We start from the raw sequence: 26,238 nt of genomic DNA, 5'->3' as shown, positions 1-26,238 counted from the left end.
TTAGATTTATTTAAACTCTTATATTGTGCACAAGTGTTGAACGACCCATAATTTCTCTGTACTTTTCATAAGAGCAGCCAGACTTTCAGCTAGTTTTTCTTTTGCTCTGCAGGCTTTATGAAGGTGTGTCAAAGTTGTTCTTTGGACATTGGCTGCTTTTTAAATCATTTTCAGTCCTCGTACAGGAACATTCTTCAAGCTAAATCCAAGTATATTAGACCAGAGTAAACTTGATAGATATGCGTGTGTGTGTAACTCTTAGAGCTGTTTGGCTGCTTTTTATGGGGGCTGGGTCTTTGGAAAGTGAGCAAACAACAGTTTTAGTAACACACCCTGAACTGCACACTTTAACAAACAACATGAGATTTTAACTGTAATGTAAAAATCCTGTGATTCACTGTTATTAAGCACAAACACATCTATGGCCCCGTTTCTATTAGTAGCTGCTCAGATCGACTGGAGCCATTGGTTTCCATTACAGTTGAGGACCACCTAATGTGGTCGTCTCAATACAGCAGAGTGTCGACTCACATCATTAGTAAGTGCTAATGCTCCTAATTTCCATCATATTTGTCATTTATTTCTCAAAGTTATTGAAGAAACAGTTATTCAGCTTCATTCCCACTGATCTCGACTACAAACTGTTTCACTTTGGTTTTTGTTTAAAGCCTCGATGTTTAAAACGTTTCCCTGTGATCACATTTGCACTGTCTGATTTCAAAGTTTGTTTCTTTTGGTCATTTAGTCCACAGAGTCCTTGGTGTTCTGAAAGGGACCTATAAATAAATGTATTATTATTAATATTAATAATAAAGTAGTTGTTGTACATGTACAGACCATAAACATGGAGTCCAGCTGTGTTTGATGCTGCTGGGCAGACTGACCACTGGGAACCTCTGAGCTCTGCTGGTCCACTCTGTGGAGGAACCATGGACACACACACACACATGAAGCCACTTTCATTATTAAAATGTGAATTTAGCCTCTAAAAGCTGTGTTCAGTCAGTGTTGCTGCTTCCTGTGTCTAACCTCACGTATGTGCTTCTGAAAGAACCGTTAAAAATTCCCGTAAACACTTTTAAACCTGTGAAAAAACCTTTTTAGAACAGTTTAAGCTGTTATATGTTGAACTCTTGGCTGACATCATATTGAATGCTGTGGACTCAGAATATGATGTCACTCAAGTTTACATGTGTGTGAAGGCAGACGAGTCAGTACTTTGGTAATACAGTGTAAAGTTGAATTTATTGATTGATTTCCATGAACACCACTGTGGCTCAGTGTTGTCCTGATGGAGTCTCATTAACAGCAGCCAGTATGATCCAGGCTTTAGCTGCTGGGTCTCTGTGTGACCTCTCAGACTGTTTAACAGATCAGACACAAAGAGAATCAGAGCAGCTCTGTTCTTTAAAGACAAACATGAACCCACTCAGGTCACACTTTCCCCACAGATATGAGCATCACTGTCCTCAAACAGCAAATGACCAAGTCTAACATTTGGATCTTTTCTCTTTCATTGTTTTCTTTTTAATGAATCTTTGTAACAATCTGAGGATGTTTCAGGTCATATTTATCCAGGAAACACAAAGATGTAAAGGAGTCATCACAGCTCTCTGACCTCGTTGGTCCAGGTTCACCACTGAAGTCTGGATTTTCATCTTTGGACCGGTCACTCCTCACAGACGGACAGCTGGACCCTGCAGACTGTGACCTCTGACCTCTGCAGACACAAACATGATTGAAGCAGCTGTGATCACACAGACTGCAGATAATGCAGCTGTTTCCTGTCAGTAACAGTCCTCTTAGATTAGAGTTCAGCTTTTTACAGGAAAACTGGACAAAACTGATTTTTGTTACAAATTCATTTTCATTTCCTCTCAGCTCACAAACACAGTCAGACAATCAACCAGAATCAACACTGATTATAATGTCAGTGCAGAATTATTTCTGTAACTCAGTGTGTTCAGCTCTCTGACCTCGTTGGTCCAGGTTCAGCACTGAAGTATGGATTTTGTTCTTTGGACCGGTCACTCCTCACAGACGGACAGCTGGACCCTGCAGACTCTGCTCTGTCCTCCTCTTCCTCCATCATCATCTTCAGTCAGTCTGAGAGGTAAACCACAAACACTCAGTGAGTTCACATTAACAGAAGTAACTGAGTTACAGTCGCTGACCTCTGACCTGTCATGTAACCTAGAAACCAGGTCAATATGTCTGTAGGTTCAGTCATCCAGGTCATGTGATCTAAGGAGCTTAGAAAGAAAAAAGAGACTTCTTTAAGTTTCTGGAAGACGTTTCATCCGAGAAGCTTCTTCAGTTTTAAAACCAAACGGTGGAGAGTCCCAGATATTTAAACCTGAGACGGAAAGAAAGCATGTCGCTGACCCACCATTGATCATGTGATGAGACACATGATCAATGGTGGGTCAACAATATAACAACAATATAAACACTTATTTCAAGGATGAAACTGCGAGTCTGATCACCAGGAGCACAAACATGTGGAGCACAGACATGTGGAGCACAAACATCTGGAGCACAAACATCTGGAGCACAGACATGTGGAGCACAAACATCTGGAGCACAAACATCTGGAGCACAGACATGTGGAGCACAGACATGTGGAGCACAGACATCTGGAGCACAAACATCTGGAGCACAAACATCTAGAGCACAGACATCTAGAGCACAGACATGTGGAGCACAGACATGTGGAGCACAGACATGTGGAGCACAGACATGTGGAGCACAGACATGTGGAGCACAGACATGTGGAGCACAAACATCTGGAGCACAGACATCTGGAGCACAGACATGTGGAGCACAGACATGTGGAGCACAAACATCTGGAGCACAAACATGTGGAGCACAAACATGTGGAGCACAGACGTCTGGAGCACAAACATGTGGAGCACAGACATGTGGAGCACAAACATCTGGAGCACAGACATGTGGAGCACAGACATCTGGAGCACAAACATCTGGAGCACAAACATCTGGAGCACAGACATGTGGAGCACAGACATGTGGAGCACAAACATCTGGAGCACAGACATGTGGAGCAAAGACATGTGGAGCAAAGACATGTGGAGCACAAACATGTGGAGCACAAACATCTGGAGCACAGACATGTGGAGCACAGACATGTGGAGCACAAACATCTGGAGCACAAACATGTGGAGCACAAACATGTGGAGCACAGACATCTGGAGCACAGACGTCTGGAGCACAGACATCTGGAGCACAGACATGTGGAGCACAAACATCTCGAGCACAAACATGTGGAACACAAACATCTGGAGCACAAACATCTGGAGCACAGACATGTGGAGCACAAACATCTGGAGCACAGACATGTGGAGCACAAACATCTGGAGCACAGACATGTGGAGCACAAACATCTGGAGCACAGACATGTGGAGCACAAACATCTGGAGCACAAACATCTGGAGCACAGACATGTGGAGCACAAACATCTGGAGCACAAACATCTGGAGCACAAACATCTGGAGCACAAACATCTGGAGCACAGACATGTGGAGCACAAACATGTGGAGCACAAACATCTCGAGCACAAACATGTGGAACACAAACATCTGGAGCACAAACATCTGGAGCACAGACATGTGGAGCACAAACATCTGGAGCACAGACATGTGGAGCACAAACATCTGGAGCACAGACATGTGGAGCACAAACATCTGGAGCACAGACATGTGGAGCACAAACATCTGGAGCACAAACATCTGGAGCACAGACATGTGGAGCACAAACATCTGGAGCACAAACATCTGGAGCACAAACATCTGGAGCAGCATGTTGATGCTGTTGGTTGAGATCCTGAAGACTGAAGTCCAGGCAGCTCCAGCAATGATCCACTGATGTGTTTTTATTCCACGTATGAATGTTGTTATTGACAGAGATGAAGTTACTCAAAAAAGTCATTATTACACATATTACACAGAACACTTTAATTAAAAGTAATGGAGTATGTTACTTCATTACTCCTCATAACAGTACTTTCATGTTACTGTGTAAAATGAGCTGAAACACTGTCTCATAATCACCATAATCTAAAGCTGAGGTACAGTTCCACACACCAACACAGATCCTGATGAGGTCACGTGATCTTTCTCTGAGTGTTTATGAACACAAATCAAAGATGAAACAGCACAAAGACACTTCAAAGTGATTCTACTGTAGAAACATGAACAGGTAGAAACCTGCAGCCTGACTGCTCATCACTTTGTTACCTGTTCAGGTTCAGCAGCAGCAGCTCACTTTATCACGGTGCTGGTCTGGGGTCAGTGTTTACTCAGCTTTAACGTCACTCTGGGTTCTTGGCTAGCTTAGCGTTAGCTTAGCTTTAGCTTAGCGTTAACATGCTGTCAGGTGTCTCGTGTGTAAATATTAATCACAGTGAAAGTAAAGGAGGTAAAGGGCTGACGTCATCACGTACGCTGCGTCCTCTGTGAACTGAGTGAACTCACAAAGTACAAACTACAAGTACACAAACACGAACGTAGCTCAGAGTGGCGGACACACTCGGCCTCGTTGGTCCAGCTGTGAGTCCGTTACCGTGAACTATGGAGCGGCAGATTTGTGCTGGAACTAAGCTGCACACAGCTGATGTTAGCCAGGAAAACATTACACACTGACTTTAATGGAGAGACCGGAAATACAAACACACACAGTTTGTTGTGTGAAGAAATCGAACATGAGCTGAACAAACAGTAAAGTTCCTAAAGACAAACTGTTAAAGGAGGAAACAAAGCAAACTTACAGTTTCTTCACACACCAACAACAAGCTCCACTCCACACCTGGACACTAAACACGGACACACAGGTGAGCTGCTTCCTGGAAGGAGGCGGGGCTCCACCTGAAACTCAGCACAGGTGGGAGGGGCTCAGCTCTGTGTGTGCTGATGTGTTAACTTTAAAAATATGCCGTCTGACTGCTCAGACTGAGTCAGAGTAAAGTTCACATGCTGACGTGTGGAGACATGAAACCTTGTTGTAGCTGCAGGTGTGAACACACTGATCCCAGATCAGCTCTGCTGTATTTGTAACATGAACATTTCTGCTGCAAAGCTTCAAATGTTCAGCATGTTTCTCTGTTTCCAGTCTATAGATCCAGTCACACTTTCTACCTTCACCTGTGCAGGAAAGACTGAGAGCAGAGCTGAAACCAACCGTCCAATCAGTGAGCAGCATCAACACCTGAGCTTCATTCAGACTCTGTTATTGAAGATGTTGTTGGTACAAAGTTCATCTGCTGCTCACATGAATCCATGAAAGATTTATTTCACTGAATGTTTCTTCAAAGCTCATTTCAACCTGTTGAAGTCATGAATGAAAGTGCAGACTGAGAGTGGATCACATGATGTTTAAGGTGGGTCATGTGACATGTTCAGTATTGTCACACATGTCTAGATTGTCCCTGATATCATAGCTGCTCAAACACTGATGATTATATTCAGGGCTGGACTGGGACAAAAAATCGGCCCAGGCATTTTGACTACCCATATGGAAAAGATATTTATAAATCTTATAAAGTTTGTATCTGTCTCGTGTGAAACTTGTATGAAAAGCATACAAGAGTGAAAACAGATTTAAGATCCCTTGAAAAATTATATAATGAAACTTGTATGTTTTGGATACTTACTAAAACAATATATGAAAGTAATGCGAAAGTGGCCACTTTCATGAGTAAATCATATAAGGCTTACGTGATTTACTCATTTCTTTTCCATATGGGTAGAGACCGGCCCACCAGGTATTACAGGAAAAACCATAAATCCTTTGAATGAAAACAAACGCTGTTGTCACAGTGATGGACACTGTCTTGTTGGTATATATGCATCAATCTAATAAACTTAAACCTACACCATCCTCCCTATTCTGCTGTTCTAAACAGTACCTGAAAGTAGACTGCTTGGTGGAGTTAACCTCCTGAACTATCTACAACACATGGTGAAAACCTGAAATTAAGACAGAGAAGACTAGAGGTGAGACATGATCATTACTGATTACTGATGACAGATTTAGATATATTTTCATAAACCATTCATTTGCCACATTAATAAACAGCATGGCAGGGCAAAATATTTTTTCTAACATGGCAACCTTTAAAAAGTGAGAGGAGACAGAAAGACAGGTGACAAAGAATAACAATTAAACTGACTTTTTGATGGCATTTTACACACAGTACTGGTGCAGTATCTAGAAAATGTGGGAAAATACTGTCAAAATCAGCTGATCATTGATCAGTTTCATGATTGAAGTAGAAACAGGAGAGAATGAGAGAAGAAGAGGCAGCTGTGCAGCAAAGACAGAATAAATCGCGCAATATTTTCTCTGAATATGAGACCATTCCGTTTTTTACGGGACGGTTGGAAACTCTAATAACTAACCTTATAAATAAAATAGGATAAAACAAGTTCAACATCAATAACATCATAGCACCCGCCCAGCAGTATATAAACTCCACAAAATATGAATAAAAACAGACAGGAATATTATTCCAGATTAAATAAACTTAAAAAATAAACTTTAACTTTAAATATTTTGCTCTTCATAAAAATATATCGTGTCAAAATTATGCAAGTTAGAAATATGAACATGCTGCCAAAACCCCAGAAAAAATAAATGAAAGCAAACACAAGGTTGGAGCCGCATGTAGACGGAGCTGGGCGTTGCTGCAAGGGTGGAGCTAATAAACTGTGCGGGCCGTTCAGTGTCGTACTTTCCCTGAGTGCATCATTACACTGCAGCTCCATCTGAATCTGCACAGGTGCAGCAAAGTCGGCTGACTTGGTTCAACATTACTGCAACAGGGAAAGTGAGGCAGGCTGCACTGGTGCATTAGTGACATGACATCATACATGTCCATGAACTGACAGGTTTCCTTGCTGAGCTCAAAAACTCTGAGAACTTTTATCCCAACTCAGCCAGCGGAGCTCTGTATGATGAGGAATGTCGGCAAACTCTGAATCTATTTCCCACATAAAAGACTGAAACTGACAGTGATTTAAACTTTTAACTCAGATAAAATTTACGGTCTGCGTTACGGTGATCATTACATGCTCCATTTTTAGGACTTTACCACACAGCCTTTCCTGGTGTGTGATGCAGTGATCTGCTGTTAACTCACCGGTACAGTTCTCCTGCATCTTTACTCGCATCCTGCTGACTAGTCCACCTTTTTCACCGCACAGCACCGGCGCTCCATCTGTTGTAAGTCCAACAAGTTTGTCCCAGGACAGTTTCATGTCGTTACACTTTGACATGCGTTTTAAAAATGTCTTTTCCTGTCGTTGTCCCGTATGGAACGCCAGGACTGCCATAATGAATTAATTAAATACACCATTAAATAATTAATTAAATGTGGCAATAATTAATTAAAATTGGAATTAATTAATTAAATAAATAGTTATGACACATGTAATTAATTAATTATGTATTTCACATTTTAATTAATTATTGACACATTTTAATTAATTATTTAATGATATATTTATTTATTTCATTTTGGCAGTCCTGGCGCCTGGCTCTCATCTTGAATTAATTTTATCTGTCAACCTCACCCATCAAACGCAGGGGGCGGGGTTAACGCTGCCCATGCAGCTTCTCTAACATTTGATTGGTTGCCGTGCAAAGTAAGTCAAAACAGGTCGATCCTAGATAATCGATTGCTTGTGTAGACTTGGGGCAGCCAGGTATCCCAGAATGCATTTCAAATCACAGGCAGCAATGGTGGTGGTGTAGTTTTAAAATAGCCCGTTTTTCTGTCACCAACTACACTTTTAACAGTGTTTTAGCCGCGAATGTCGCGCTGTAATCTTCACATGTCTGGTCAGGTTGTCAACATAGAACATGTTTGTGCTCAGATGTTTTCAGAGATTTCAGTAGCTCTGCTAACAGTCAGCATGCAGAGTGCACCGAAGGGGTTACGTTAACCGGTTTGTTTACATATTCCACTCTCCGTGTTCCACATGTTGCATTAGCAGATTCTCATTTTCACCGAACGATCGTCTCTTTCCACCTGCTCTTGTGTCTCTGTGCTTCTGTAACATAAAGAACGAGCTGACATTTTTCTCACGAAACCAGCGATCAGCTCAACAGGCCCTCAGTTTACCTGCATGCATCCTCCTCCTCACCTGTCAGCTGTTTAACACCTGCTGCTAATTCAAGAAACACGCCCACGTTACCTGGTGATAGTCACAGTTTAACTGGGCAGCCGGTGCTCGATATTACGCAACGTCAGCACATTTTTCTGCACAAGATAAGTAAATATAGTTTTTCCCGAGCGCAGAGCTGCTGGAGCTTGTTTCCCAACAGAGCACTTTATAGGCGAACCCGCTTCATCAGCGGCTGATGTCCAATCACCGGCACACAGCTTTGAAACCTCACCTGAGTTTTAGCTCTCAGTGTTAAACGCTGGACTTAATTCACTCAGGTTCTGTCTGTCGGGTCACGTTTACTTCGCTGTTTTATTTACAACTGAGCAAATCGGTTTGGCTGAGGTTAAAGTTACGTTTCAGAACTGCACAGTTTTACAGACGTTTAATGGTTCACTGGCACATGTGTTAGACTGAACTATTCGCTTTTCTTTATCTGGTGTGTTTTGGATTTAACAGTGAATTTTGAGATTAAACTGACTTTTAAAATGTTTTTATACAAAGAGGAAAGAGAAGGCGCATTTCCACTGAGAGGAGCAGAGTTTCCAACTACATGTTCATAATGCAGACTGCAACCTGGACAGAAATATTATATCATCTGTTTTTTAATAGTTATTCTAAGCACCAGCAATCTGTTAGAATTTTTAGAGTTTACTTAACTAAAAATAAATGAGGTTAACATATAATTTGTGTGATTTCTTTTCTCTCTCTCTCTTTTTATTTTTTTGCTTTTTCGGTCATGTTATGTTTAACTGTCAAAGGTTTGTTACAAACTATGAAACACATGGTGCAGACTTCTGGATGTTAGAAGAAAACTAATACTGCTCATGAATGAGACTAAAGGCAGGAAGGTGTCCTTTAAAACTAAACATGTTAGTAGGACCTCCCTATTTATATCATAGTTTATGAAATAGCACGTGTATTTCAGTAATAGCTACTGATTTCAGTGTAGTGGTGAACAGTCACACAGCTCACGTGGGTGTTATCTGTGATGCTCCTTAACTATAATTCATCCAAGTTAACTTCAGTTAACTCTGAGCGGCTGGATCGACGGAGGTCAGACAACAATTTTACATGTATGGTCTTAAAACAGGACACAGCCATTATCCGTCCTGGCCTCATATCAAATGTGAACGCAGACTGAGTCTATGTTTGACGTTTGCTTTATATCTAATCTTCCTCTCAAACATTTAAACAGCAGCGAGTCTGCAGCTGAGGGAACACAAACTCAAACTGTCCGAACAGGTTTGCTCGTTTCTTGCGTTCATTTGGTAATTTATTAAATGTATAACTGTTATTCTAATCTGCTGCTGAGTCTCTGACACTGATGAAAATGCAGAAAACACAGATCACACCTGTTCAACCAATCGCTTTAATTCCACTTTGATCTGCGACAAACTGACGGTTCATCTCTGTTACAGTGTTGTTAGACTGCTATATTTGTGTGTTCTTTATGCTGTAGATGTTAACGTCTCTGGAATAGTTGGCAGTAATAAGGATGCTTTTCTGTAAAATCATATTGATATGAGCCGTGAATTATTCGTAGATGACAGTTAGATTAGTCAGCTGGGAAACTCTGTGTTAACTCAGAGAGCTGAAGATATCGTGGACATGCTGACCTCGCTCTGTGGTGTACAGGTCCGTTTACCCTCATGATTAATATTCACAATAAAAATATTAGCCGAACATCATGAAGTCTGTATGTGTCATAGTGTCGAACAACCTTTGTACAGTTAAAGCAGTTACTACATGATGGAAACACCAACGTTATCTCTTTTATGCGTTTATCAGGTCACGCTGATTACTGAACAAAAACCCAAAGATCAGCTGTTAATCAGATTTATTTGCTCTCTCTCCTCCTTAAACATGTTTTTAATGTTAGTTATAATTCAGAATTGGCGAGTGAAACACGTAGGACACATAAGAACATCAGGAAATAAAACCCTGATAAATATAACCTCAGTAAAAGAAGTCCGTGTCAGCGGGGGTTATTACAGCTGTGTACCGGGGCCTGCGCTTTGTCGGCGGTAATAACAGCTCGATTGCTTGCGAGGCGAGCGGGTCTATCCACGCTTTGCCGTGAGACTGGGCAGACATCTCCGAAATCATCGAAGCACTTTTGCAAAGAGGCTGTATCTTGACAAACCGACCAGACACATGAAGATTAAACCACTACATTCTCAGCTAAAAAAATATTAAAACGGTATTTGGTGACACACACAAACAGGGTTTTTCAAAGTTCAGTTCTGTTAGTTGCACTGCAAATCATCTGGTGCTTGCCATGATTTAAAATCCTATTTTTAGACAGGCCAGATTTACTTGTTTCTAAGTCTGGATTTTAGATAATAAACTTAAATCGAGAATAAACATATAATTATGTCTATATTAGTACAGAAATCCAGAAATGGGAAGAATAACTCTTAAAATAGCCTACATTAGGTCTCTCACCAGATGTCTCTCAAAATATCACTTGTTTCAAGATAGAGTGACAAACTCAATTTGCTTGATTTAGGAAATTCACACAAGGCACCTGTTGAAAATATGATTTATTCAACATCATGTCTGACTTCAAAGTTGTACATATAAGGCAAAAAAATTAACCACAATTTATGATACAAATCACATTTCAAAGACAGCTGTTTGTCCCAGCATGCCAGCATTATGTGGTACAACATTGACATTGGTTTAGGGAAAATTTAATGACTGTCAACTGATATCATCACAAACTACACTAAGCCAATACTTGGTGCAACCCTAATCTTAAGGGTGATTTCTATGGGAAATAATATCAGAAAGACTGTATTTTATTGGCACAAACACACTGTCCCTAAAACTAATAGAAAAGTATGAAGTATAATCAATGAGCTCATGGGCTAATTCTGTAGCTTGAGCAACAATGGGCACAGTTACTTCATATGCCAATAAGTCTTCATTTAAATTCAAAGTTTCATAGCGTTGGTACTCAAAAGCAATAAAAGATGAGTCAATCAAAAAGATATCCTTTATCAGTCCAAACACAGGGAAAGTGCCATCCACATCTGCAATAATCATGGACTTCCCAGTAATGTATTTATTGCCATTTAGAACATACCATTTCACTGAGACAACAGACTGCATGACATCTATTCTAAAAAATTATTTAATTTTTTTCCTAACATATTCATTATTTTTAACAGCTGATACTGGCCCGGATTCCTTTTCTTTCGCAAAAATAGGATGTTCAGTGCCTATTTCATTTTGACAACACTCAAGAAATTGATTGTGGTTTGCTAGGGATTTACAAACATTTTTAAAATTTAACTTAGAAGCCCACTGTTTAAAATAGGAGTGCTTTGCCTCAAAGCGCATGCACATACTCCTTATTAAAGGTCCAAGGGATAAGATTTGACTGGGAAGATGCAACATATAATGTTGCTTAGGTATTATATTGGCTTCGGGAAAAAGTTGCTTGAACTGATACAGGTGTTCTTCAATCATACTTCTCAGTTGCAACACAGTTTGTAAAGAAATAATGGGAGGAAGAACTATTTGAACTATCATAATTAACTTTCTAATAAATACAACATACTCACTCTCCACACCATACAAAAGAAAAAGTAATATTTTTAAAAGAATTAGCATCTGTCCACAAGACTGTTTCAATTTGTTGTCATTAGCCGCTAAAGTGCCAAAGCTAATAGGACATGGTTTATCCCGTATTTCAAGAGGTGACTAAGGAAAATTTTGAATGTCTGAATTAAACTTGTCTAATTCCAATTGTCCTGAGAGAATTAGGTGTTTTAATACAAATTTAACTTCCATTGATGCAACACCTTCAAAAATAACATGCATTATGTCCTGTGGAGTTTGTTTGATCAGGTCAAATGCAGGAACATCAACTAGTCTGCTTCTTCTATTAATTCCATAAGTAGTTTTGAGGGACGCTTTAAATAAATCTGTGCTTGCTTTATCTATTTCAAAACACTGCCTGATATGTTTCTCCAGAGTTCTTTGAACAAACTTCTTCTCCTCAAAAACACTTTGCATATCATCAAAGTTGCATTCATAGTGTCTACATTTGCTATAAGCAAAACCAATCTCCTCTTTAAAGCCAGCAATCTCATGCTGGGCTAGCGTGTCTCCGCAAATGGCTATAACAGCACCAAACAATTCAATTTCACCATTTGACATTTCAATCCTTACACCATTGTAAAGCAGTGATAGATCTTGAAGTATTCTTTTCAGTACAACATCAATACCCCACTGAGAAATGTCATTTGCTTTAGCAATAGCAAGAAGTCGTATTGCAGCTAACTTTGACCTAAATTTTGGATGAATATTTCCTAAAGTATAATAAAACATGACCAATTTGTTTGCAGAAGCATGGGACCCTAAGGGGTTACATATTTCAATTTCATCTGTGTACAGTATTAATTGCAATGCATTTGGCCTCTGAGAAAACAAGGGGTGAGATGTAAAGAGGGACCCGTCTCTAAAATCATAGAAGAATCCCTCTCTGCTTCTTTGTGGTGCAGTGTTCAACATGGTAAAGATTCTCTCATTAGTCATTAACTGCTTTAGACTTTCAATTAATGGTACATAGTAAAAACTTTTGTTCCTTATGGACATGACCCTTGAAAGACCTTGCTTTACCCAACATATCTTCTGGGATACTACTACTTCCTCTGCGTTGACTGGACAGAACATTTCCCCTATGGCTCTACTCTGTCCATATGCAATGGTGGAGAAAGGATCCATGAATTTATCAAATGTAGCCAAAGCCTCATCTTGAAGCTGAGTGGTTCCCTCAGCATGATCTTCAAACACTGTCTTCATTCTTTCCTTGAGCGTATCCAAAAGAACAGCCTGATACTGTTGCACTCCTGAGATGATATGTTTGACCGTTCTCTGTGAAAACATTTGAAACAAAAGTAACTTATTCTGCATTTATATAAAAAAAAATTTCTGAATTCCATTATGAACAAGTAAGACATTGATTGCCTTATATAATGTATTGATCCATTAAGACTATAACATACCTGTGATAAGTGGCACTGTTCTTGAACACTGATAGCAAAAGCTGCAGCACATCTGGTAATATCGTGTCTGGTAAAGGATGTTGTAGCAACAGCTTCTTCCTTTAGAGCAGAAAAACAAAGTTACTCCAAACTCCTGGCCAATTATAGAAATTCTTACATAACAGGTATAATCAGTTACACCTAATGATTGGTCCATTAAAAAACAAAGTGCATGACAGTGATTAGTGCTACAGTGAATATTCAATATAATATAAGATAATATAATATTCATTCTTTGGAATAAAGAAAAAAGAAATGGAAAAGAAATCAAAGACAAAGAAACAATAAAAAAGGGGTTGTCCATTTTTTTGATGAGGCTAGGGATTGGATTCATGAGAATGAGATTTTATCTTTTTAAATAATGAATTTTTGTTTGCACTTCGATATTAGTTTCTTTACATGTTTGTTGTATTTATTAAATTATTTATGTATTTTTAAATCACGTAATTTAGATTTGCACTTAGAACTTATGTTAGTATTAGTATATGGATATATTTTATTGTATGCATTTATTAATTAATTTAATTTTCAAGAAAATAATTCTTTTACATGTTTTGGCAGTATTTCTGGCCAACAGATTTTTTTTTACAGTGCTTCCAAATACTCTGTGTCTTACCTGAAACTGTACTCACCACTTACAATTCCTACGAGATACCCAAATTGCTGCCACATTGAACGATTTAAACGTGCTGAGTGTCTTTGATGCAAACTTCACCAGGAGACATGCAAGCCGCAGAGTGTGTGCCTGCTCCGGCTGCAGCATAGCCTTTACTATTTACACTGAACTGCTATTCTGTTTATTTATTTTCAATTTCATCCTGGTGATTTAAAATCCAACCATAGTGGAAATCGCTTGTAACAGTTTGAAGAACAATATCTAGCGGTATAATATCGCGAGATCTTAAATTTCTCTTGATTAAAAATGGAGAAAAGGATTAAAAGTAATATAGGACCAAATACGAGGAGTTAGACATGGCTAAATTTGTCATCAGAAGCCACACTACATTTTATTTAGTTTAACACTTACCGCGATCGGGCTGTCAACAACCTGAGGCTCCTGCACTTCAGGCAAAGATCCACCAGTTGATATTTCCACGGTGCTGGTTGTTGTTGCAGTACTACAGTTGGCAAACACTGAAACACCAAAATTTTCCAATCCTAAAGAGTGGGATGTTGGGGGGATCCTCCATCCTCTTGGTGGGCTTCCATTCGTCAAATACAGAGGGTGCGTCCGTTTAATGTGGCGAAAGAATGAGTTAAAAACTCTGAAATCTTGTTCACAGCCATCTATTCCACAGTAAACCCAAAAATCCTGCCTTCGACCATGAGCTGCATTTATGTGGCTAAGGAGCACCTTCAGAGTTAAAGAAACAAAGATAAAACAGATCATACATCTCCAGAGCGCCATGGTGAACTGTTTTCGCGCTGTAGCAATGCAGCTTTACTTTACCGCTCTCCACTGAAGGCCACAGATGAGAGTGTGGGACCATGGGAAGGGTAGGCCATGAAAATTTCTTCCGTAGAAAGAAGATTTGGGATTTCATCAGCCAAAAGGTAAATACACATTATACCACTAAGAAGATGATTACTGTCCATATTGTCTAGCATTAATTTGCCTAATTGTGTATTTTTGTTTATATCCCACAACTGTTATAGTTTAAGAGTACTGACCAAGATGCCAACACTTTCCATCGACGCGAGAGTAACCCCTTAGGCTTTGATGTGTCACAATGTCAGCCTCAAACTTCCACTCCCATTTCCTACACTGCTGACAAAAAAATGAAAATGCCAGACCCACCAGAGTATGTGGTGTATACAGATTCAGAGTTGGACATGGTGCGCAGTCAGTACTTTGCATTGCTCCACAGTGGAAAGGAAAAGGACTGTAAGATGTCGAAGGAGCTCTGTTGCAGACTTGTAAGGAACACAGTCACCAGCATGGTTGCAATCCTCCGTGCTAGTCCCATGGGGAAAGAAGTAACATACCCCTCCAAACTCGAAATGAGAGCAGTGTCACAGAAGATTGTCGACTATTACCCCATGTTATGTGATGCTGACACACACATGCCATATGTAAGTCATTCTCTACCCACTACAATATCTAAAATTGAGTGAGATAATAAAAGGATGTACAAATATATATTATTTTACCACAGCTGACCATCTACACCAAACTGTACAAACGACTCCAAAATATGAAGTCTCCAAGGAAGAGGCAGGGCTCCATGCCGCAACGAGGCAGGCCCAGGAAGACTCTTTTCAGCTCAGATGACACAGACAATGGGACTGAAGGTGACCTAAGTGGTGAAGCAAGTGGTTCAAGTGACTATACCATACTTCTTGAGAGCAATGATGACCTCAGCGAGGACAACTCAAATGCAGGTGTGTGCTTTGGTCTGCTGTACTAATGACTTTTGGACATCTAAAACTTCAAAGAGACCACCTGCCTCAGTTTTCTATTCAGAGTGCATCACAAGATTTATACAGTGTTGAGTATTTTCCTTAACTTTCTAGCTATTCCCTGTTATTACATCCTGTTCATCTTCTGTTTTTTCCTCAGAGAAAGAATCCCAATTGCCGCTACCCTCCACTGTACCAACTACGTCAAACAATACTACACTGGCTTTACCACTATTATCCAAGTCAGCCTCATGCTCTGCACCCAGGGCTGATATAGGTCCTTCAACTGCACCTCCAGATGATGTTGTTGGTAAGTCCACCATCACCCTTATCTACCTCTCAGTCTGACTGTGGTTCCTCTTACAGCTCTTTCCAAAATATGGCTGCAGCAATGAACCCCGTTCTAAGTGTTTATTCCATAAATCATAGTGGTTTGGCATTAACTCAAGTTGGTGTGTAAAATCAACATATGATAGATCCCTCATTCCAGTTTGCCAGTTAGCCATAGTAAGCATTTTAACACCTTGTGTTGTAATGGGTGTTACTCAGTGCTGATTATTTACACATGTAAATCCTCATGCTGGTCACATCTATCAGGCCTTATCACAGTGTTTCTGTCATAGATCAAATTACCTAAAAGATTTTTATCCATCAGCTCATAATCACTGTTCACACTGATGTGAACGATGTACACAGTAAACAACCTTTACCTTATTTTCACCACAGTTTTATTCACGGGCATCTTAAACTTTCGTTTTAATATTTGATTCTGTTCAAACTAACAATTAACATAAATCCATGATCATTATACGAAAAGGACACAAAGGGAAATGACCAGGACATACAGGGTCAGTTCATTACTCAAACATATTTAACCTAAACATTAATTCTCATAAATATTATACTTAAAAACAACCATGCAACCTTACTAGAAATGACTGATTAGAAAAATCTGGATTTTGTGAAGTCTAGTTACACCATGTCTTTCCCTAGCAGACCATGACAGCCTGAAGATGCAGGCAAGACATTACAAAACCTTGAGCAACATGTACAGGAAACCCAATGCAAAACCCAACCAAAGTGACGTTGCTCAAATTTTGGACCTGGAGTTTGAGGCCAGACGAGCTTTTATTGACGCAGATGTTACAAGGGAAGAAGACAGGCCTAGAAAAATATTTGAAGCATACCCGTGCTTCAAAGACATACGAAATGTAAGTTCAACTACCTTCAGTTAAATTCCTTGCTTTCTCTGGATAGGTTTAGTTAGTTCTTGACTAACTGAGCACAACTTTGTCATAGGCCATGGATGAACTGCGTCGCATCATTGGTGGCTCCAACTGCAAATACATAGATCAAATGAAGGGTCGATGGGTTTTGTTCGAAGGTGCAGTTCTATAACCCCCTCTCCCCTTGGATGTACGTGGAGGTAAGTGGCCTTTTCATACATTAAATCCATACATCAGATATGTTCAGATTACTTTGTTAAGATACTTTTCTCTGTTCACAGTGGATTTTACTGTCACTCTCTTCAATGCACTTCCATCTCTTTTTCCTTCAAAAACTACACCACCAAAGCGGCTGGGAAGTGCCAGTGAGGCTCTCCTTCATATCCTCAAGGTGAGAACAGCTGCAATACCAGCCACTGTAACTTGTACTCCATTTACTTGTATTGTTATTATTAATATTATTATTTTGCTTTTCATGCTTAATAAGAGTGGGTCGAAGTTCAATTCAGCAGGGATTAAATTACTCCTTATTCAGGATTTCTTAATTGTTATTCAAAACCTACTCCAGAGAGGCAGCACAGAGCAAAAGCACATTGCAGTTAGGATACAAGTAGAAGCAGTAAAATTATATATTTAAAAAGGCCTTCAAAAACTAGAATATGTAACAAAGTTAAAAGAAATAGTTTTAAAAATCAAATGAGAAAAAAGCACAAATAGACATGATAAAAATGCTGCAAACTAGAGAAAATTCATGCTCAGAATTTATACATTTCTAAAATTTCATATTTATGTAAGTCAGATATTTTATATTTATTTCTTCTATTCCAACAGTAAATCAGTTGGAGCATTCTAAACTCTTGATATTGCTTTTTGTGTCTTAAGCTGTTTGGATGCACAGCAACCCTTTCATTTAAAATCTTGAAGAATTTGTCCTTTTTTGTGCTTTTCTAGCCGGGTGAAGATGCAATGCTACACCTGGAGAAGCGGCCTCTCTCCTCCCCAGTGCTGCTTTTTGATGGAACAACCAGCATTGTTGCTGTAGGAAACATACCAGTGACCACTCTCCCCTTGGAGGATTTCTGGGAAGGAATGTTGGTGTTGATGGCATATTACTACACCTTGCACTTAACATACCCGAAATGTGTTGCAACGGTCCTCTCTGTCATACAAACTGAGGTAATCACTGATGCCATCCATGATCAAGATGCCACTTGTGCATATAAGAAAGCAATAGCTGAGTGGAAGTCGTTCTTTGAAAAATAGGTGAATACCAAGCAGGATTTTATCAGGTCATTTGCAGTTTGTTTAGTTTTGTAGTACGTTTGTACAACTTTGTTCCTAATTTGCCTGAGAAAGGCTTTACTTATAATGCTTTACAAATGAAAGTTGTTGTTTTTTTTCTTAGTGACACTTTGCCTGAGGCATGTAAAGTTTTAAGTCAGTAATGCCGTTATTTACAACATTGTGAGACTATGTGACTGTCACAAAAGTTTAAGGCCAAAAATGTAATTTTTTTTCTCTATTTAGGCCTTTTAAAGGTTTGATTTAGACTTTTAGGGATTGTGCAGCAGTCCTATATTGTTTAAAAAAGGGTTTTGTTCTCATGAGAGAAATAAATGTTGACATATATCACTCTTGTCCTGGTTGTGATTTCAGTAGAAGCCAAGGAGTATTCTAGGAAAAAGGTCTGTTATAAGGTTTTTTTGCTTGGATTTAATATCGATTCGGCTCTATTTTAAGATAAGCCAACCTGAATCAAGAAACAAATTAATCATACTTCACTAATATTGAGTAGTTTTTCATAGTATTAGAACTATTTTTCTCGTTGCAGTGCATTCATTTGCTGCAAGTAAGAATTCAAAACATAAAAAAAGACTGTAATTTAGCATATTTAACTTACTTTTGGGACTTGATATCAAGTAATTTTATCTTAAATTCAGCTTTTTAAAGCTTATTTTAACCCTCTTCAATTCTCAAATGTGTTCTTTTATTTCTGGATTAAAAAATCTTATTTCAAGATTTCTTATTAAGTAAAATAAACTTGCTGCATGGACAGATAATTTCACTTGTTTTCAGTGCTTTTTGTATCAAATGTAGTATTTTTTTCCTAAATATAGACTAGCCATTTTTGCAGTTCACAAACAGGGTTTTTCAAAGTTCAGTTCTGTTAGTTTCCACATGCTGGTTGTTGTATGCTAAAAACAATGGCCACCAGGCCAAAGCAATGGTTTTGAGTCGATCAGCGTTAGCCCCGCCCCCTGAGTTTGATAGGTGAGGCTGACAGATAAAATTATTTCATGGTGAGAGCCAGGCGCCAGGACTGCCAAAATGAAATAAATAAATATATCATTAAATAATTAATTAAATGTGTCAATAAATAATTAATTAAATGTGTCAATTAATTAAAATGTGAAATACATAAATAATTAATTAAATGTGTCAATTAATTAAAATGTGAAATACATAAATAATTATTACATGTGTCAATAATTAATTAATTACATGTGTCATAACTATTTATTTAATTAATTATTTCCCATTTTAATTAATTATTTAATGGTGTATTTAATTAATTCATTATGGCAGTCCTGGCGTTCCATAGAGATGCAGTAGTTTTATTTCTTTTACTCCTTTTTTGGTTCAAAACATCAGCTCATGGCCTCCAAACACTGACTACATCTGAGCGTGAACTGAGGCGCTGACGGCTGCTGTCAGAGCGATTTGGTTTTGGTTTCTTTGCCAGATCTGTTGTCTGAAGACCAACAAGGAGACCCAATGGATTTACTTTACCAAGTGGATCATCACAGCTTTGCCGTATTGGTCCATTTGATCGACCTTTGTTGTTATTATTTATTTTATTTTCAGTTGTTACAGACGGGACAGACGTGACTGAGGGATAGGAAAGGGAGAAAGAAAGAAAAACAGAAGGGGAGAGGGACAGTGAGAAAGGAAACTTAAAAAGAGAAAGAAGAGAAAACAAGCAAAAAAAACAGAGCAACATACTAAACACAACACCATCACGTTAATCTAGCTAAGTGTAAACAGCAGTAAATACTAAATACTGAATGTTGTTGTGCAGCACGCAGGACAGACAGCGCACAATGTGCTTTGAAGTAGCAGCAAGAAAGGTGTAGTTTATGTCTATGAACAGTGAACACCTGTGTGCACACCTGTGTGGATCAGCGCGTATGGATCCTACACACAGGTTTGTAAATGAGGCCCAGCTGTTTTACATGTGCACATATATGTGACTGTTCAGTGCATCAGTGTGTCATCGTACCGCTGAGACATGACTGTCAGATCATGCATGAGGTGTGTTTGAATCCCAGGTAAACACATTTGGAGGGCAGATCATGGCCTGGATGGTGAATGTAGCTACAATCGCTGCCAGGTACAGTCACAAACACTTCTTTCCTTCATACTTTTACCTAAAAATAGGATACATCATTGTGACCTTTGACCTCCATATTGTGATCAGTGTAGTTCAGTCCTGGTGCAGATTAAAGGATCTGTCCAGCTGTATCTGTATGAGTAACCTGAACACGGCGAGCACGTGGGAGGTCGTGGCCTATTGTCTCTGTGCTCTTTGCTTGCAGTCGTCTGTCTCAGGCTCATCCCACCCTTCGAGCCATCGACATGTTCACCTTCAGAGGATCTTCTCAGGTTGGAGACAGATTGCTGCTGAAGGCGATCGTGAACAACGCCTTCAGAAACAGGTATCCCAGAACACTGGCTCAGCGCTGCAGCTGTGCAGCAGACAGAGAACTGACACGTGTCCTTACTGCAGCATGGAGGTGGGCGTGCGTGCGGAGGCCTACCACGAGGAGGGGCCTAACCGACACATAAACTCCGCCTTCATGACCTTTGAGGTGCTCGATGATGGCGGGAAGCCACGCACATTACCACGGATACGACCTGAACCCCTGGTGAGTTAAGCTAACGCTCACAAACGGCTCGTTAGCGTGCTGCATCCGTAAAGTGTCTGGATGTGACGCGGCTGTCTGTGATTGGCTAATACTGACTGAAAGACATGAAATCTGCTTCAGAATTTGTGGTATGAAACCGCACTCTGATTGGCTAACAAGGTGTCAGTCACAAGACATCAGCCTGTGAACGTTTGATTTCACAGCCAGACTCCTGATAACAGCTGATCCAAGGTGAGCTCAGAGAAAGCAGCGGGTGACATCAGTGTAGCTGGGTCGGTCTTTTACACCGCCCGTGGTGCTGATGGATGGATGAGCAGGAAACATGGCCTCTGGTGGTGTTGTTAAAAAGGGTGGAGCAGTAGATTGACAGTTGGTGTCAGCTTCATTCACACTGTGGTGAAGCAGTTTGTGGAGATCGTCCTGTAGAATAAAACATGAGTATCATAAACAGAAGGTGCAGAAACACTCGATTAACCATTAAGCTGAAGGCTGAGCAAAGATCAGAGCTGTGAACTTCAAATCATGTTATCAGTCATAAACCCGTCTGATGGAGCGACCATGGTGTCGTTACAGGCTGAAGGGCGCTCGCTGTAGTCGTAGATCGTTATCAGCACGAACAAACACCGAGTAATAACACTCCACTCAGTTTGCAGCACAGATCGGTGTACTGGTCATGAACTGGTGCTGGGAATCTGCCTGCTGTGTTACACACTGGTGCCCTCTGCCTGTGTGTCTCTCATTTACAGGAAGGACAAAGGAGGTTTCAGGAGGCAACAGCCAGGAAAAAGATCAGGCTGGACAGGTACATGTCTCCAAACAGCCCCTAAAGTCTCTGCGTTTACATCAGCTTTTGTTGTGCAGCTGCACAGACCCACAGTGCCATCATCCTGATTCCTGTAACTGTGTTTAGGAAGTACATCATTTCCCGCACGCAGGGGGAGGTGCCTCTGTCTGTTCCCTGGGATCCCACCAACCAGGTGAGGAGAAGCTCCACGCGTCACCTGTACTGCTCACGTTAGTCCACGACTCACGGGAGAGAAGTCAAACCTTCTTTACATACATGTGTATATTACTGTATTACAAATAACAGACAACTTGGCACTGATTGTGTAGGCACCTTGTTACTAGCAGCTTGTCACAAAAACATCATTAGTTCTCATTTCTGTTTCACTGCAGATGAGAAATAGTGCTGCAGCAGTTTGTCTTCATTTTGCACCCTTAATACTTACACTGTTCCTTCTCTCACCAACCAATCACAGCAGATGGCCCCGCCCCTCCCTGAGCCTGGTTCTGCTGGAGGTTTCTTCCTGTTAAAAGGGAGTTTTTCCTTCCCACTGTCGCCAAAGTGCTGCTCATAGGGGGTCATATGATTGTTGGGTTTTTCTCTGTATCTATGAAGCGCCTTGAGGCGACTTTTGTTGTGATTTGGAGCTATATAAATAAAGTTGAATTGAACTGTTGGACGGCACTGATTCATATATAATAAGTAGTATTTGAATGGCGGGAGGCGGCCTGCTAACGCTGAGCTCTGGAGATGAGTTTGTGGTGTTTCCTGTGTTTGTGCTTCCAGGTGTATCTGAGCTATAACAACATCTCAGCTCTGAAGATGCTGGCAGCCAGAAGCAACTGGCGCCTGAGCTGTGAGAACGACCAGGTATGTGCTTCTCACTAATGAGCTGTTTGTTTGTGTGAGTCTGCCCCCATCGGTGCTTTATGTTGTGTTCACAGGTTCAGCTTTACACCCTGGAGCAGAAGTCCATGCTGAGTTTCAAGATTGAATGTGAGGTGGACGTTCCTGCTCACAGAGCCTTTGATTTACTCGCTGAGCTGAGCAACAGGCCGAGCTGGGACTCGCATTATAAGTAAGACTCTGGGACTCGTCTGTTTGACCTTTGCTACGATCAGCGGTTTCTGTGCTTCACAGCAGCAGTCGCTCCGCCCTGTTTCTACTCGCTGCCTCGGTATTGTTCTCCGATTCCAATGATGGACTTTTCTGAGGCTCAGGGTTAAAAATAAGCGATGTGTGGTTTAGGTTCATGCTGCTCACTTTGCACTGAGGCTGACATGTTATCAGTTAAGGTTAAAGTGACATTAGCTGTGAGGGCCTGTCTGTCTCTTTATTCTCACGTTTAAATAAAAGGGGAACGGTGGCTCTCCCCCAGCCGAGCCAGCCTGCAGATGAAACTCATCCTGGCTGCTTAGATTTGCAGCCTTACCCTTTGCATTGATCTCATGACCAGCAGGTGGTGGAAACAACATGTCTGTGGAGGAGGCGGAGCTTTGTCTCCGATGCTGCCAACACCGTGGGCCTGTGCTGGTGGAGCATTTCTGATGTTTTCTGGTCCGGCTATGAAGGACCAAATAATGTCAAGAGATGTATTCTAAAACACTTCTTCAGCTGAGAATCAGAGAAACACACATTTTTCTTGCTAGCAAGGGCAGTCACCAGAGCGCACGCACAAGAGTGAGGCTCAGAGACTCGCGCTGAGAGACTGCCCTGGTCTTTATTTATACATCAGTGGGTGCTTGTTCCTTACATTGGAATGTGGAGGTGTACATGTATGTGTGTGTGTCAGAGTGTGACCCCATAAACGACTTCCCTTAACCTGCTGGTCTGGAAAATCCAACAGTTCATCTATATGTAAAAAAGGCACTTAGACTAAAACTGACATAGCTACGTTAATCCTACCGTAAAACAATAAGACAAGGTACGACCTTTCCCGTGCTCCTAGGATGTGGGGGTGAACGCCAGAGCACTCTGGAATGCACACAAAGCTTTTGCAGACAATTAAGGATCGCACATCCTATCACTACCATATGCAAACTTATATTATTAAAAGATTATACTGACTACTAAGTACAATTTTCCATTGACACCTAGTAAGCTAATGACCTGCTGACCCAAACAGTGAAAAGCTCCATGGCAACAACAACAAACAGCCTCACATATGTTAACAGAGGCTGTTAGAAGCACAGAGTCTTTACAGTCTTTCTCCTGTTTGTACACAGATCTCTGCACATCTTCATCACAGTTACTCACAGACGTGCAGAGTGTGTGGATATCAAAGCTAAGTTTCCACCATGTTTGTAGTCTGTACTGGGACTCATGGAGCATCTCTCTATGAGCACTCAGTGCTTTAAACAGTGAGTCCCAGTTTAACCAGCAGCCTTCACACCACACATCACACAGACATGGAAACTTCAAACCCTCAGATTGAAGTCACTGGCAGTCTCTGGCACCAGCGACTGCGCTAACAAACATACAGCAAACAGTGAAGGTTTGGTAGAGAAAGCCGGTTGGGTAATACCAAGTACGCGGCGGAGGAGGCGGGGTTACATTACTAGATGATTAAACATGAAACTATTTTGCTGATAATAATTGAAATGATTAAAGAAACTCAAGATAATTCATAATTTTATAAACTGGAATGATGAAATTATATTGGCTGGATCTGATTATTGGGGGATCATGACCCCCGTAACCCCCCTGGAAATTACGCACCTGGTCCTGAGGTCAAATCCACCATCTTTGTTTCAGTGCTGAGCTTCATGTTCTCCCGTGTTTGTGTGCGTCCTCTCCGGTACTCCGGCTTCCTCCCACAGTCCCAACACATGCAGTTAGTGGGGTCAGGTTAACTGTGAGTGGTTGTGTCTCTGTGTTATTCCACCTTAATAAATGACTTCCTGTTAGCATTAAGTGCTTCTGTAGGACTTGTGGAGATCAGAGAAATATTTTACTGCTATTGTTCATGGTCATCATTGCTGGGTCTAAAGTCAGACCCCGCTGATCCCAGAACTTATTCCCGTGAAAGAAAAACAAGGCAACAGCGATCGATCTTTTCACTTGCAAGGGAGGCCTTGTCGGTATCTCAGCTCATCACAAATGACCTCCCCGACCGCCCCCTCTTGCCTCCTTTTATTGACAATGTTCACACAATAAACTTCCCCACGTAACCCCCCTTGGTTACAAAGACAAGGCACTGTGTGTGTGTGTGTGTGTGTGTGTGTGTGTGTGTGTGTGTGTGTGTGTGTGTGTGTACTGCTGATCAAAGGGTCTTATAACATAAAAGCACAGGAACATCCTTGGTCATAAAGAGGGTAGTCTCCCCCACACCCTAGATAACACAGTGAAGCCATACAAAGGGGAGCAAGTTTACCAACATCAAACAGACCTTCACAAGGATGTTCCTGTGATTAAAAACACTACTGCCCCCCTCCCAGAATCTTAAGGATCTGGGGAGGGGAGGACAGAAAGAATTCCTTAAAACAATGTACAAATGGTAACATAAAAATGACAAACATTTAACAATTCACCTTAACAATCATCATTACCATTGCATTAATAACATTAATAGCATAATCTACAGCATTGATATTGTATTCAGATGTTTAAACATATTGGCACCCAATTAACTTTTATTACAGGTGCAGTTATAACCACTTTAAACTGTTGAGTTAAATCTATAATCTTAAATGTTTATATGCAGATTACATTGCATTATAAAAGAAAGGCTTAACTCTGAGTACACTCTGTGCCAAAGTAGACAGGAAGCTTTTGCAGAGCGTGCTTGTGAAAGTGAAACTAAAGCAGAGTCTAAGTGTGAGTTACTTTGAGGAGCTGTTGGGAGGATGCTATTTGAATAACCAGGTTATTCATTGTTATCTTTTATTCATTTATATCCTTTTTATTAAGCTTTGAGTAGTGGCGTTCATTTACAGCATTTATTCAATATATTACATATATATAGTTTTAGTAAACTGCTACACATCTGAGGGTGGCCTCTGTCTGGTTGTGAGTGTTAGTGGGTGAGAGGTGACACAGAGTGAGGTCAGGACACACACACACACACACACACACACACACACACACACACACACTGTAGGTAGGCTTATGTTCTAGGTGAGAGTTCAGATATATTTTGTTTGTAACTGCATTTTTGTGCGTGCAGAATTACTAGTTTGTTGCAGAGCATGGCCCGAGGTTTTGGAGAAGCGAGAGCGAGATGAGCTACCAGAAGCACCTGTCACGGAGGCGAAGAAGATGCTCTTTTAAACTTTGTTAAAGTCGTTAACGGAACGTTTGTGGTTTTGAAGCTTATGCATATATTGTATCTGTTTGACGTATGAGGGGGCGTCATGAAAATAAACCTGATGGTATAAAACATCTGCTTGTGTATTGCTAGGCAGAGATCGATGCTGATTGTGTAACAGTGTTCATCTCTCACCGCGTGTGTGCATTAAAATCGTCGTTTGACCTAACCCTCCTGGATCAGTGTTGTTTGTGTCCCTTCTCAGTATCTGAACAACAGACTGATGTCATTTTCATGGTTGGATCATTTAAATGAAGCTGGACTCAGATGCAGTAAATAAGTTGATTGATCATTAATGAATAAAGCTGGTCAAACACATCACGTGGACACATGTGATTGTGTATTGTAGTATTGATCCC

The 26,238-nt window shown here is 40.5% G+C and overlaps 3 protein-coding genes and 1 pseudogene across 6 annotated transcripts in view; 2 read left to right on the top strand and 2 right to left on the bottom strand.

Annotated features, from left to right (window-relative positions):
• LOC148098702 (protein NLRC3-like) overlaps window positions 1–26,238 on the bottom strand; it is a 199,270-nt gene that overhangs the window by 151,547 nt on the left and 21,485 nt on the right. Inside the window, exons 1-4 of one of the 3 annotated variants that reach the window (XM_087850553.1) lie at window positions 4,784–4,994; window positions 1,977–2,106; window positions 1,619–1,720; window positions 838–916 (exon numbers count right to left, since the gene is read on the bottom strand). The exons of 1 other annotated variant lie outside the window; for it this stretch is intronic. In XM_087850553.1, coding sequence (XP_087706679.1) covers window positions 838–916; window positions 1,619–1,720; window positions 1,977–2,095 — 300 coding nt within the window. In that variant the 5' untranslated portion in view covers window positions 2,096–2,106; window positions 4,784–4,994. Of the gene's footprint in view, window positions 1–837; window positions 917–1,618; window positions 1,721–1,976; window positions 2,107–4,783; window positions 4,995–26,238 lie in introns of those variants that run through there. One more of the 3 variants, XM_087850555.1, reaches the window with a different exon arrangement.
• Window positions 11,887–14,688, bottom strand: LOC148098705 (uncharacterized). The gene is made up of 3 exons (XM_087850578.1): window positions 14,265–14,688; window positions 13,199–13,297; window positions 11,887–13,067 (listed from the first exon to the last, which is right to left on the bottom strand). The coding sequence occupies exons 1-3, from the start codon at window positions 14,643–14,645 to the stop codon at window positions 11,892–11,894; spliced, it is 1,656 nt and encodes a 551-aa protein (XP_087706704.1). The 5' UTR covers window positions 14,646–14,688; the 3' UTR covers window positions 11,887–11,891.
• LOC148098704 (uncharacterized) lies at window positions 14,946–18,208 on the top strand (annotated as a pseudogene). The gene is made up of 7 exons (XR_015719961.1): window positions 14,946–15,310; window positions 15,394–15,619; window positions 15,798–15,947; window positions 16,631–16,848; window positions 16,937–17,067; window positions 17,145–17,254; window positions 17,815–18,208. The product of XR_015719961.1 is annotated as an uncharacterized LOC148098704 (transcript).
• On the top strand, window positions 20,060–21,808 carry LOC148098703 (acyl-coenzyme A thioesterase 11-like). The gene is made up of 5 exons (XM_087850585.1): window positions 20,060–20,254; window positions 20,460–20,579; window positions 20,651–20,789; window positions 21,536–21,591; window positions 21,700–21,808. The coding sequence occupies exons 1-5, from the start codon at window positions 20,217–20,219 to the stop codon at window positions 21,806–21,808; spliced, it is 462 nt and encodes a 153-aa protein (XP_087706711.1). The 5' UTR covers window positions 20,060–20,216.

Source organism: Neolamprologus brichardi, chromosome 14 (assembly GCF_056152115.1).
Source record: "Neolamprologus brichardi isolate AB-2024 chromosome 14, ASM5615211v1, whole genome shotgun sequence".
Classification (NCBI taxonomy): Eukaryota; Metazoa; Chordata; class Actinopteri; order Cichliformes; family Cichlidae; genus Neolamprologus; species Neolamprologus brichardi.
The sequence above is the reverse complement of the archived record's forward strand: the minus strand, read 5'-3'. Positions and strand labels throughout refer to the sequence as shown.

Coding starts and splice junctions, on each gene's coding strand:
- LOC148098703 (XM_087850585.1), top strand. CDS start 20,217: ATGGCCTGGATGGTGAATGTAGCTACAATCGCTGCCAG. Junction 20,580..20,650: donor AACAACGCCTTCAGAAACAG/GTATCCCAGAAC, acceptor TCCTTACTGCAG/CATGGAGGTGGGCGTGCGTG. Junction 20,790..21,535: donor GGATACGACCTGAACCCCTG/GTGAGTTAAGCT, acceptor TCTCATTTACAG/GAAGGACAAAGGAGGTTTCA.
- LOC148098705 (XM_087850578.1), bottom strand. CDS start 14,645: ATGGCGCTCTGGAGATGTATGATCTGTTTTATCTTTGTTTCTTTAACT. Junction 13,298..14,264: donor TTGTTGACAGCCCGATCGCG/GTAAGTGTTAAA, acceptor TCTGCTCTAAAG/GAAGAAGCTGTTGCTACAAC. Junction 13,068..13,198: donor AACAGTGCCACTTATCACAG/GTATGTTATAGT, acceptor ATGTTTTCACAG/AGAACGGTCAAACATATCAT.